This window comes from Jaculus jaculus, chromosome 7 (genome assembly GCF_020740685.1).
Source record: "Jaculus jaculus isolate mJacJac1 chromosome 7, mJacJac1.mat.Y.cur, whole genome shotgun sequence".
Taxonomy (NCBI): Eukaryota; Metazoa; Chordata; class Mammalia; order Rodentia; family Dipodidae; genus Jaculus; species Jaculus jaculus.
The window spans coordinates 35509743-35523787 of NC_059108.1; the positions used below are offsets into that span (position 1 = coordinate 35509743).

Consider the following 14045-nt stretch of genomic DNA (forward strand, 5'->3'; position numbering starts at 1 on the left):
CCATAGAGCAGGCCTCCAGTCCAATTAAAGAGAAGTTGGTTTCCCCCAGAACAGACATGCCACTATATACTTCATTAATTTCTGCCCTAATCTTTATTATTTCTTCCCATATGCTGACTTTTGGTTTGCCTTTTCTTTTTCCAAGGCCTTAAGGTGAAGCATTAGTTGTTTACTTGCAACCTTTCTAATTTCTTTTTTTGTAGGGTCTCACTCTAGCTCAGGCTGACCTGGCATTCATTATGTCGTCTCAGGGTGGCTCGAACTCATGGTGATCCTCCTACCTCTGCCTTTCCAGTACTAGGATTAAAGGTGTGTGCCACCATGCCTAGCTCTCTAATTTCTTAAATATAGGCACTTAAAGCTATAAATTTTTCCTCTTAGGACTCCCTTCATTCTGTCCCAAAAGTTGTTTTTTTTTAATTTTATTTTATTTATTTATTTGAGAGTGACAGAGAGAGAAAGAGGCAGATAGAGAGAGAGAATGGGCGCACCAGGGCTCCAGCCACTGCAAATGAACTCCAGACGCGTGCGCCCCCTTGTGCATCTGTCTAACATGGGTCCTGGGGAATCAAGCCTTGAACCAGGGTCCTTAGGCTTCATAGGCAAGTGCTTAACCACTAAGCCATCTCTCCAGCCCCCCAAAAGTTTTGATATGTTGTGTTTGCATTATCATTTGATTCTATAATTTTTTTGATTTCCTATTTGGTTTCTTCAGTGACCCAGCCATCACTTAGTAGTGTACTCTTTAATCTCCATGATTTTGTATATGCTCTGAGGTTTTTCTTGTTGCTGATTTGTAGTTTAATCCCATTGTGATCAGATAGAATACAAACAATTATTTCAGTTTTCCTATATTTATTAAGATTTGCTTTGTGTCCTAATAAATGATCTATTTTAGATTATGTTCCATGTGCTACTGAGAAAAATGCATATTCTGTAGTATTTGAATGGAATATTTTATAGATATCTAGTAGATCCATTTGTTCTATGACTTCATGTAATCCAGATGTCTCTCTTTATGTTTTTGGTGGAATGATCTGGCATCGATAAGAATGAATTGAAGTCACCCACTACAATTGTGCTTGGTGTTATCTGTGACCTTATATCTAATAATGTTTGATGAAATAGGGAACACCCATGTTATGTGCATATAAATTAGAATTGTAATATCTTCCTGTTGAATTTTACCTTTAATCAATATAAAGTCACCTTGCTTATCTTTCCTCATTAGTATTAGTTTGAAGTCTATCCTGTCAGATATTAGGATAACAATACCTGCTTGTTTCCTAGGCCCATTTGCTTGGAATACCTTTTTCATCCTTTCATCCTAAGATAGTGTCTGTCTTTTATGGAGAGATGAGTTTCTTAGAAGCAATAAACAGAAGGCTCCTGCCTTTTAATACAGTCTGCATGCCTGTGTCTTTTGGTTGGGGTATTGAGGCCATTGATATTCAGTTATTATTGAAAGATATATATTTGTACTTGCCATTCTTCTTGTTTTGTAGTGCTTCCTTTTTTTCCTTTTATTTTCTTGTATTAAGGGTTTTTTTTAGTATGATTAATTTTTCCCTGTTTTCCTTATATGTGTGCTTTCCTTTCTCTTCAGAGTGGAAGATCCCTTCAGGCATTTTCTGTAGAGCTGTCTTAGTTGTCATATATTCCTGTAGCTTCTTTTTGCTGTGGAATGTCCTTTTTTCTCCATCCATTTGGATGGATAGCTTTCCTGGGTAGAGTATTCTTGTTTGACACTTGTTGTCTTTCAGGACTTGGAATACATCATTCTAAGCCCTTCTGGCTTTTAAAGTTTGTGTTGAGTAATATGCTATGATCCTGAGGGCTTGCCTTTATAAGTGACTTGCTTTTTCTCTCTAACTGCTTTCAGTATATTTTCTTTGGTTTGTATGTTTGGTAGTTTAATTAAAATATGGTGAGGAGAGGTTTTTTTCAGGTGCTGTCTGTTTGGTGTTCTAAAGGCTTCCTGTATCTTCAGTGGCATCTTTTTCCAAATTCGGGGGAAATTTTCTTCCATGATTTTGTTTTAAATGCCTATTATGCCTTTGGAGTGAATTCTTCTGTTTTCTACTATTCCCTGAATTCTTATGTTTGATCTTTTCCTAGTGTCCCGAATATCTTGAAATACTCATTCTTTTCTTGAATATCTCATGTCTTTTTCTTTGTTGCACTGTATTAGATCTGCTCCCTCATCTTCTAGTTTAGATATTCTGTTCTCTTCTTCATCCATTCTAAATTGATGAGACTTCCTACAGAACTTTTTGTTTGATTTACTCTGGTTTTCATTGCTAGTATTTCTGCTAGCTTTTCTTTATTATTTCTATTGCCTTATTCATGTATTGTATTGACCTCCTTATTTCATTAGTTGCTTATGCCCTCTTTAATGCTTTTCATTTCTTTGAGCATAGTTATAATGATTCTTTTTAAATCATCTTCTGGCATTTCTTCTTAATCATTCTCACTGGAGATCACTTCTGATGTATTTATAAGTTTTGGTAGAATTATATTGTCTTGATTTTTTGTGTTTCTTATACTATAATGTACAAATTTTTACATTTTGGGTTAATTTGATCCTTGGCTTTTCTAATTACCTGAAGTATTCTTAGATGTATCAATCTGATGGTATATTTCTTTAGGATAGGAGCTTAAGTTGCTAGGTGTGGCTCTTAAAAGACTCTCAGAGTAACTGCAAAAGTGATTTGCCTGCTGTGAGAATATTCTAGTAGGCTGTGTGGAACAAACTACATGCAAATTCTAAACTTTAACTGAACAATATACACATTCAATGAAAACCAGCACAAGAGTTTTTATGCAAGAGTACATATTAAAACAAACATCCTCTTAACAAAGTCAAAATCCCTAAGGATGTGTGTTGCCCTATACCCTTAATCTTGTGTGAGTGGCTGAGATTTCTGGTCTGTAGAGGGTTCCAAGATCAGCTTGTGATGGAGTGAGTCCCTGCCCCAGAGAACAGCAACAGAGGAGACAAAGGCACTATAAATCAGGAAGCAACAAATGATAAGCCCCAAATATAGCTTATTTAAGAATGGCAAATCTGACCATCAGATTTAACATATGATTTATCCTGACATGGAAAGTGCAATTAGCATGTTTGATGCATGCCTACATACCAGGCTTTTTTGGTGGGTACTGACCTGGTATAATCCCAGTTACCTTTTGGGATGGCTTTGGTCTCACCTATGCTGCACACCTGCTTGGGTCCCTCCTTGCTGTGCTGTGACCTCAGGTGGGCTGAGTGGGTCAGTGGGTTGCTGCTCTGATAGCCTCTGCTGAGTGCTGTGTAGGTTAGTTCCCCTCCCCAGGTCTCCAGTGCTTGATGGCACTTGTGCTGGCAGTGGGGAGAGGCTGTGGATGTTGGCTGAAGTTGACCCACTGGTCCCCGCTGTCTTCCTCACTAGCTGCTCTGCTGGTCCCTGCTGTCCTCCCCTTTGGGTTCCTCAAATTTGCAAGGAGGCTGGTGTGAGTGGAAACGGAGCCTGGTGACGGCGGCCACACACACCTGGTACTGCCGGTGTTGGAGCCACCTCTGCCTGCTTCTGCGGTCTCCAGACACTCTGGATCTCTCCTACTTCTCTGCTGTGGTTCATAATTTCTTATACACCTTCACTTTTTAGCAGAAGAGTGTATTTTGCTGTTTTTTTCTTCCCTTTTTCTCACCTAGGCTAGGCTGATTTGGCATGGTTCCTACACCACCATCTTAACCGGAAGTCCAGTTTTCGTTTCTTTTGCTTCACTTGTATACAAATCAGAAAAACAATTTGCATCTATGATGGTCTTCCCTAATGTTGTAATGACCATACTCACAAATGTGTTTTAATGCTCTCTAGGTCATTGTGCAGAAGTACCCACAGAAGCTCAACTGAAGATGATGATTCATCATCAGAAGAGATGGAATGGAGTGATAATAGTTTGCTTTTTGCCAATCTTTCTATACCTCAGTTAGATGGAACTGCAGATGAAAACAGTGGTAAGTTAACAAGTCTGTTGTGAGAATTTGGTTATTTAGTGACTAACTTACTTTTAAACTGTATTTCCTTTGTAGCTGATTATGCAAGACTTTAGTGACATTACTAGGTTTTGTCCTCTTCTCAGAGTTTTTCTTTTTTGAAAAAGTAGAAAAAGGTGGGTGTGGTAGCACACACCTTTAATCTCAGCCCTCTGGAGGCAGAAGTAGAATTGCCCTGAGTTCAAGCCCATCCTGAGACTATATAGTGAATTTCAGGTCAGTTTGGGCTAGAGTGAGAGACTCTACCTTGAAACAAACAAACAAAAAAAAGTAGGTAATATGATTCCTTCTCATTTGCAAGAGGACATGTATTTGTTAATTACTTATTTCAAGCATTGTAAGTTTTAATCAATTTATTGTGTAAACATTCAAGCAGCATAAGAAACTAAGAAATATGGTTGGTTGGCTTATTTAAAGTGGTAATGTGATACATATTTTTTCTGAAAAGCTTAAATATAATTTTCTTCATTCCTCTGCATTTTTCTGATCTAAAGAATACATATTTAAAATAATAATTGGTAATTATCTTTTGATTATATAGGTTGAGTTATATTCATAAGGGCAAACCTTTTATTCAGATAACTATCTTAAACATGCAAACTTCACATAATTTCTTTCATGATGATAAGTATTTACTTCATTCAGTCTTAATTTTAAAAAGTGTTTTCACGTATTAATATACTTTTATTTTCTATGATTCCAGACAATCCTTTAAACAACGAAAATTCTAGAACCCATTCATCTGTGATTGCCACAAGCAAGCTGTCAATAAAATCCTCCATCTTTCACAAAGATGCTGCTACATTAGAACCCCCATCTTCTGCTAAGATTACCTTCCAGTGTAAACACACAAGTGCCCTTTCGTCCCATGTTTTAAACAAAGATGATTTAATTGAAGACCTTTCACAGCCAAACAATATAGAAAAAAGTCGAGACAACTCAGTCACTTCTTTTCCAAATGAAAGCACTTACTCTGTGAAATACCCCGGGACTTTAGGCAGTAGTGTCCATTCAGATAATTCTCATAAGGAGGTTTTTAAGAATGATGTCCTCCCAGTTTCTTCCTGTGAAAGTAGTATCTTTGATTATGAAGAAGATACTCCATCTGTTACAAGACAAGCACCAAGTAGAAAGTATACAAACCTTAGAAAAATTGAAAAAGATGCTCCTTTTATTCATGTGAACCGTCACACTAATGAGAATGCACTGGGGAAGAGCTCTTTCAACTTTTGTGATTTAAGTCATTCAAAAAATAAATTACCCTCTGAAGGAAATGAAAAGGGAAACAGCACATCTCTTAATAGTTTCTTCCCTTCTTCATTAGCTGAAAGTTGTGATTTGCTCTCATGTTCAGGGGAGAACAAGACGGTGGTGCATTCTCTTGACAGCATTGCTGATGAGAGTGGACTAAATAAACTGAAAATCAGATATGAAGAGTTTCAGGAACATAAAACAGAAAAGCCAAGTCTCAGCCAGCAAGCAGCACATTACATGTTTTTTCCTAGTGTTGTTCTTTCTAATTGTCTCACTAGACCACAGAAGCCATCTCCTATCACATATAAATTACAATCCAGTAATAAACTATCTCGGGTAAAACCGAATAAAAAGAAACTTGCAAGTCACCAGGAGACCACTACCAAAAGCAGTGAGACTGGAGCCACAAAGGAGAGTTGCATGCAAAATAATTCTTACAACAGTAATCCTGGGAAGGATGATGTATTGGGCAGTGATTTAGTTCAGCCCACTCGTGGAGTGTTAGAAAAGAAAACACCTGGAGAAGGTTTGATAGACTGTCACTTTGGAGAAGGGTCTTTAGAAACAGAACCATCCTTTGGATTGTATGGTAATAAATACACACTTAGAGCTAAACGCAAGGTAAATTATGAAACTGAAGACAGTGAGTCAAGTTTTGTAACACACAACTCAAAAATTAGCCTACCTCATCCCATGGAAATTGGTGAAAGTTTAGATGGAAGTCTCAAATCTCGGAAACGAAGAAAAATGTCTAAAAAGCTGCCCCCTGTGATTATAAAGTATATTATTATTAATAGATTTAGAGGGAGAAAAAATATGCTTGTGAAGCTAGGAAAAATAGACTCTAAAGAAAAACAAGTGATATTAACTGAGGAAAAAATGGAGCTATATAAGAAGCTCGCACCTTTGAAGGATTTTTGGCCAAAAGTTCCTGATTCCCCTGCTACCAAATACCCTATCTACCCACTAACACCAAAGAAAAGTCACAGAAGAAAGTCAAAGCATAAATCTGTTAAGAAAAAGACTGGTAAGCAACAAAGGACAAGCAGTGAAAACATTAGAAGAACTTTATCTTTTAGGAAAAAACGGTCACATGCTTTTCTTTCTCCTCCCTCACCATCTTACAATGCTGACACCGAAGACTGTGACTTGAATTATAGTGATGTCATGTCTAAACTAGGTTTTCTTTCTGAGAGAAGCACAAGTCCTATCAATTCTTCTCCACCTCGCTGCTGGTCTCCCACAGATCCAAGAGCTGAAGAAATTATAGCTGCTGTAGAAAAAGAAGTAATGCTCCTTAAGGGTTCCAGTGCATATAATAGTAAGACTGTTAGTTCTCATGCAGGGAAAAATGGTCGAGCAAGAGTGCAGGTTAAGAAATCAAAAACAAAGCTTATTAATCCCTCTGTCATTACTAAGAAAAGGAACAAACGAAATCAGACAAATAAACTAGTAGATGAAGGGGGAAAAAAACCAAGAGCAAAACAGAAACAAAAATCAAATGAGAAAGGTACACCAAGAAAGCACATAGCACTTAAGGATGAAAAGGTAAAATTGCAGCCTGAGGCTGAAGTTACGTTTGCATTGAAAGACCAGAATGTGTCTGAGCTCACAAGTAGTTCTGCTCCTCAAGTACTTTTTAAACAGAAAGAGATGTCACTGACAGGCTCTGCGCTAGACCATCCACTTCCTGCTTCCCAACCCACTGGGATCAGTGCACAGCAGAAGTTATTGGGCTGCTTTTCTTCCTTCTTAGAAAGCAAGAAGTCCATAGATTTGCAAATGTTCCCCAGCTCACGAGATGATTTACATTCTTCAGTAGTTTCTAGTTCCATAGGACCTGGAATCTCAAAAGCTAATATTCAGAGATCTCCTAGTCATAGCACTATGTTTACTCGAAAGGAGTCAGCCTTGATTCAAAAAAATATATTTGACCTTTCCAACCATTTGTCTCAGGTAGCACAGAGTTCACAGATACCTTCTAGTATAATGTCTCCAAAGACAGAAGAGAATGCAAATATACAAAAAAACTATATATCATCTATTGGAAAGTTAAATGAATATCAAAGTTCACTAGAATCAAAGCCAGACCAGGTCTATGCCAGTAATTTTTTACATTGCAAAGATAGTCACCAGCAGATTGTGTGCATGTCGGAACAACCAAAGCACAATGAAGTTTATTCTCCAGGAAAGGCAGCTTCTGAGGAAAGCCAGATGCCTAACAGTTGCTTTGTGACTTCCTTGAGAAGTCCAATCAGACAAATAGTCTGGGAGCAGAAGCAGAGGGGCTTCATTTTAGATATGTCAAACTTTAACTCAGAAAAGGTAAAGCAAAGGTCTCGGACGGAAGGAACCTCACAAAGCAAAGCTCTTTCTCAGTGCAAGCATCAGAGTGTAGCAGCACCGTCAGCACTCGGTGAAGGAACCTCACAAAGCAAAGCTCTTTCCCTGTGCAAGCATCAGAGTGTGGCAGCACCATCAGTACTAGGTGAAGGTCAGTCCGGACTAGCAGTTCTGAAAGAATTGTTACAAAAAAGACAGCAGAAAGCACAAAATGCAAATACTACAAAAGACCCATTATCTACTAACCATCAGCCAGACAAAAATATGTCTGGTTCCCTTGAGAATAACAAAGCAAACAAACGAACACGATCGGTAACATCTCCAAGAAAACCTCGAGCTCCCAGAAGTACAAAACCTAAAGAAAAAACTCCCAAACATCTAAAAGTTGACTCTGTAAATTTGCAAGCCTCTAGCCAGTTGGATAATTCCCTGTCAGATGACAGTCCTGTCTTTTTTTCAGATCCAGGTTTTGAAAGCTGTTACTCACTTGAAGACAGCTTGTCTCCTGAACATAATTACAATTTTGATATTAACACAATTGGTCAGACTGGATTTTGTAGCTTTTATTCTGGAAGTCAATTTGTCCCAGCTGATCAGAATTTGCCTCAGAAGTTTCTAAGTGATGCTGTACAGGACCTTTTCCCAGGACAAGCTGTAGAAAAAAATGAGTTTTTAAATCATGACAAACAGAACTGTGGTGAGGAGAAGCATCATGTCTCTGACTCGACCTCATGGATTAGATCCAATACTTTAAATCCTGAACTTTTTGAGAAATCACCCTTAGACAGCAGTGAGAATCATCGTCACAACCAGTGGAAAAATAGCTTTCATCCTCTAACAACTCGGTCTAATTCAATAATGGAGTCCTTCTGTGTCCAGCAAGCAAAAGACTGCCCAAATGAAAAATCCAGATTGAACAGGAGTTCGATGAACAAAGAAGTTTTTCTTAGCCTCCCACAGCCAAGCAATTCAGACTGGATTCAAGGTCACACCAGAAAAGAAATGGAACAGTCTCTTGACTCAGTTAATAACTCTTTTACTACTATACTGTCCTCCCCAGATGGAGAGCTTATGGATGCAGCCTCTGAAGATTTAGAATTGTATGTTTCAAGAAACAATGATATGTTGACACCAACTCCTGATAGTTCACCAAGATCCACCAGCTCTCCCTTGCAATCTAAAAATGGCAGCTTCACTCCTCGGACTGCTCACGTTCTAAAGCCACTTATGTCCCCGCCAAGTAGGGAAGAAATTGTGGCAACTTTGTTGGATCATGATCTTTCAGAAACTGTTTACCAGGAACCATTTTGCAGTAATCCTTCTGATGTGCCAGAAAAGCCCAGGTAACCAAAAAAATTTTTTGCCACCTTGGGTCACTTTGAATAATTTTTGTATACATAATATTTTATATCTGATTGCTAATTATCTGTGATACTGCAGTTGTCAGTATCATTAAGAAAATTATTTGTGGGGGCTGGAGAGAAATGACTTAGCAGTTACGGCATTTGCCTGTGAGACCAAAGGACCCAGATTCGATACTCTAGTACCCACATAAGCCAGATGCACAAGGTGGCATATATGTCTGGAGTTCATTTGCAGCGGCTAAAGACCCTGGCACACCCATTCTCTCTCTGTCACTATCTGCACCCCCTTACATAAATAATTAAATTATTTAGAAGAAAATTATTTGTAATTACAGCTGTTAGAGCTTTTACAAACTGGAAGGAACACCTAAACAAATTTAAGTTAATAAAAGTTAGACTTTACTGATACTTCATGTCATTTCTCCATTGAGAATTCAAGGAGCAGAGACTCACTGCCATCATGCAAATAAGACAGACTTTATAATACGTTAAAAAGTATTTCGATAGAGAGAGAGAGAGAGAGAGAGAGTGTGTGTGTGTGTGTGTGTGTGTGTGTGTGTGTGTGTTGCTAGGAACTGAACTTGGGATCTCAATAGGCAAGCTCTCTACTGAACTATATAGCCTGAACTATATAGCTCATTTTTTTAAAAAATATTTTTTGTTTATTTATTTATTTATTTGAGAGAGAGAGAATGGGCATGCCAGGATCTCTAGCCACTGCCAAAAAAATTCCAACATATATGACATCTTGTGCACCTGGCTTACGTGGGTTCTGGGGAATTGAACCTGGGTCTTTAGGCTTCTCAGGCAAGTACCTTAACTACTAAGCCATCTCTCCAGTCTGGTCATTTTTTAAAATGGTACTTTTTTTACACATTAAGCTTTTACACTTTTTAAAAGAATTTCTTTAAATATTTTTGCAAATAGGTATGCTTGTCTGCTTTGTGACACAATAACAAATGCCTGAGATAATCCAATTTGTACCGAGAAAAGGTTTATTTGAACTGCCCATTTTAGGGATTCCAGCCCATGATTTGTTGCTTTGGGTCTATAGCAAGGCAATCACATCATAGCAGAAAAAACTATTCTCCTCATAGCTGGAATGCAAATGATGAAGAGGCCAAGGCTCCAGAATTTCCTTCAAGTATACATGTCCAGTGATCGAAAGACCTGCCACTAAGCCCCACCTCAAAGTTTCTGCCAACTTCTAATAGGCCTAAGCTAGGGACCAAGCCTCTAAAATATGAGCCTTTGAGAAACACTCAAGACCCAAACTATTACATTGAACATACATATGTTTTAAGTACGTTTATGATATTAAATAAAAGTTTGTTTGGGCCAGGCATGGTGGTACACACCTTTAATCCCAGCACTTGGGAGGCAGAGGTAGGAGGATTGCTGAGAGCTCAAGGCCACCTGAGACCACATAGTGAATTCCAAGTCAGGCTGGACTAAAGTGAGACTTTTATCTCAAAAAACCAAAAAGAAACAAATTGTTCAGGTATTCGATTTCAGGGTCTTCAGGGTTTTTTTTTTGTGGTTTTGTTTTGTTTTTTTGTTTTGTCTCTACTTCTGCTTCCAAATGCTGGGATTAAAAGCGTGTACCACCACACCTGGCCAGGGTCTTTAGTCTTATTGTTAGGGCTGTCAGTTTTATATAGTTAGTAGTAGTATGAGTGGGCTTTGGTTTTTGCCTTATCTCTTCTTTCATTAAAGATTCTTTTCAGGGAAGCAATAGACGTTCACAGTAGACATAAATAGACATGAAGAGTAAAGTGAGAATAGTTAGAGTACTAGTTTATTTATCAGTAGTTGAATAGTCGATACCACCTTTATCATCAAAATAGGTTATACTTGGTAAGAACTAAATTGGAAGCATGACTTAATTCAGGAGTTTAAATGAAAGTTCTTTTTAAGAGCTACTTATTTATTTTCAAGCAGAGAGAAAAAATATGGGCATACCAGGGCCTCTTGCCCCTGCAAATGAACTCCAGATGCATGTGCCTCTTTGTGCATCTGGCTTTACGTGGGTGCTAGGGAATTGAATCCAGGATGTTAAGTTTTGCAAGCAAGTACCTTTAACTGCTGGAAATCTTGCATAGTGATTGAACACTTGCCTAGCATTCATGAGGCCCCAGACTTGATCCACAGCATCACAAAAAAAACAAAAAGGAATGGGAAGGGAAAAAGTAGGGAGAAGTATAACCAAGTTCCCTCATAAGGTAACTTGAAGTGATGGGCAGAAACATTCTTCTTCCCAACGGTTGAATTTTGGTTTACTTTGTACCTATATGGAGCTCTTCATTCACTTTATTCACTGTTTTTGTCATTAGTATCAGTAATGCTGATTTGCTGGGTAAACTAACATTCATTGTCCTTTTTCTTTTTTGGGATTTTTTGGAGCAATCTTTATTAGGTTCATATAGATTTTAGAATTAGATTCAAAACGTATGTATGCATGTTCCCCAGATGTCTATTGCTTTGGAGGTTTGACTTTATCAGTAGTGATGATTTGGTATATTTTTCAATCATTTTTTTCTACCTTAGCTTTATGTATCTTAATTTGTAGACAACAAACTTAGCTATCATGTGACAGTCATTTAATATTCTCATTATATAACTATCATACTTTCCTTGCATCTAAAATGACAGAATAACAACCATTATTGTTATTATGTGTGTGTGTGTGTTTGTGTATATATGCACACACACACAGGTCAAAGGGCAACTTCACATGTTCTTCCACAGGTATGCCATCCACCTTTTTTGAAATAGTCTCTCAGTAGCCTGGATCTCACCAAGGAGACTAAACTGACTAGCAGTCGAGCCTCAAGGATCATTCTGGGTGCCTTCCCAGAGCTGGGGTTTGAAATGCACTTCTCTCTGCCCAGCTTGTTTATGTAGTTTCTAGGGATTGAGCTCATATCCTCACGCTGCCAAATAAGAGTTTTACCAACTGAGTCCTCTCTCCTGCCCCAATAATCATTGTTTTTAATTTTTACTAAAAATCAGTGTTCAGTATACATACAAAATGTTTAAAATATAAAAGAAATAAAAATCACACCATTTCTGTAACTAGTAATAGTTTTATGACATTTTAATGTACTTTTGGGAGATGATGGTTTTCATGGTAGGGTCTCACTCTAGCCCAGACTGACCTGGAATTTACTGTGTAGTCTTAGGCTGCCCTTGAACTCACAGTAATCCTCCTACTTTTGCCTCCTGAGTGCAAGGATTAAAGGTGAGCATCACCACACTCAGCCATTTTTATGTACTGTTTAATTTATACTTTTTCGTTCTTGTTTTATAAAATGTGATCTTTAATTACAATATTATATGCAAATTTTCCCACTTTAACTTATATAATGAATATTTTTTCAAATTTCTAAGTCAGCACACACCAGCATTTGAGAAGCTGGGCCAGGAGATCATAAGTTTAGTCCAGCCTAGGTTACATAGACCCTATTTCAAAAAAATATTATGAAGTTTCTTTTAATCCTTTTAATGTTTGACATTGTATTGTGTATATTATTTAACAGAAAGATTGTTTCCTGTTTTGCTGATACGGATAAATTACATGATATATCTTCTTCATAAAGCATCTCTTATATTTAAGAGAATTTTTCTTATAGCCTTAGGTGTAGGATTCCTAACCTCTTTGATATATGTTATGAAAATTTTGTCATGCTGCTGACAATATAAAAGAAAGCTAGGGAGATGACTATGGATAAAGCCCTTGCTGCACAAGTGTAAGGACATGCCTGTGGATCCCCAGAACCCGTGTAAAGCTAGACACAGCCTGATTGTCTGTAATCCTAGGTCCTGTAGTAAGAGGAAGAGATAGGAGAAACCCTGGAAGTTCGCAAGCCAGCAAGCCTTGTAGATGGCAGAAGCAAACAGTAAGAGACCCTGCTTCAGACAGGTGGGAAGGTGAAAACATCAAGGTTTCCCACTGACCATGCATATGCCATGGCATATGCATATTCACACATTTATTTGCTGAAAGTAGAGAGAAAGATGAAATGGACATGCCAGGGCCTCTTTCTGCTGTAAATGAACTCCAGATGCATGAGCCACTTTGTGCATGTGGCTTTATATGGTTACCCTGGAATTGAACCTGGGCTGATAGCCTTTGCAAACAGGTGCCTTTAACCACTGAGCCAACCCTCCAACCCACCACCACCACCAAAAGATTTTGAAAAAGCTGAGTTCAATACACCTGACCGATGTTTACTATTCTATTCTGTTTGTGTGTACATATGCATGTGCATATAGAAGCCAAAAGACAACCTTGAATGTCATTCCTCAAGTGCCACCCACCATTGTTTTACCCTCGCACCAGCCTGTAATTCACTAATTAAGCTAGACTGGCTAGCCAGTGAATACCAGGGATCCACATGTCACTGCCTTCCCACTGCTGGATTATGGGCATGTACCATCACATCCAATATTGCATACTCTGTTTTTTGTTTGTTTGTTTCATTTTTTGAGGCAGGCAGTCTGGGTTGACTTGGAACTTACTCTCTAAGCTCTGGCTGGCCTTGAACTCAGAGCAGTCTTCCTACTTCAGCCTTCTGAGTGCTAGGACAGATGTTAGCTGTAGTTAAATTTAGTGTTTTTCAGAACCTCTGGTATGTATGCATGTACGGGTTATACATGCCTAACCAGCAGTGCATGAGGGTTGCTTTTCTTTCCATACATCCTCTTCTTCCTCCCCCTTCCTCTATTCTCCTTCCTTCTTCCTCTTCCTTTTCCTCCTCCTAGTCCTGCTTCCTCTTCCTACCTCCTTTCTTCTCCTTCCTTCTCCTTCCTTCTCCCTCTTCATCATACTCCTCCTTTCTCCCTTCTTCGTTCTTTCTCTTCCTCTTCTTTCTCTCCTCTTCTCCCTCCTCCCCCTCCTCCTTTTAAAATTTATTTTTTATTTTCATTTGAGACAGAGAAAGAGGGAAAGAGAGAGAAAGAATGGGCATGTTGAGGGCCTCTAGCCACTGCCGATAAGCTCCAGATGCATGTACCACCATGTGTATCTGGTTTTCATGGGACCT

At 38.4% G+C, this 14045-nt stretch overlaps 1 protein-coding gene across 5 annotated transcripts in view; it reads left to right on the forward strand.

Moving 5' to 3' along the window:
• The window catches only part of Rev3l (REV3 like, DNA directed polymerase zeta catalytic subunit), a 161266-nt gene that overhangs the window by 87090 nt on the left and 60131 nt on the right, over positions 1-14045 (forward strand). For all 5 annotated transcript variants that reach the window (XM_045155227.1, XM_045155230.1, XM_045155228.1 and 2 more), the window contains exons 12-13: positions 3861-4000; positions 4743-8979. In XM_045155227.1, coding sequence (XP_045011162.1) covers positions 3861-4000; positions 4743-8979 — 4377 coding nt within the window. The remainder of the gene's footprint in view (positions 1-3860; positions 4001-4742; positions 8980-14045) is intronic.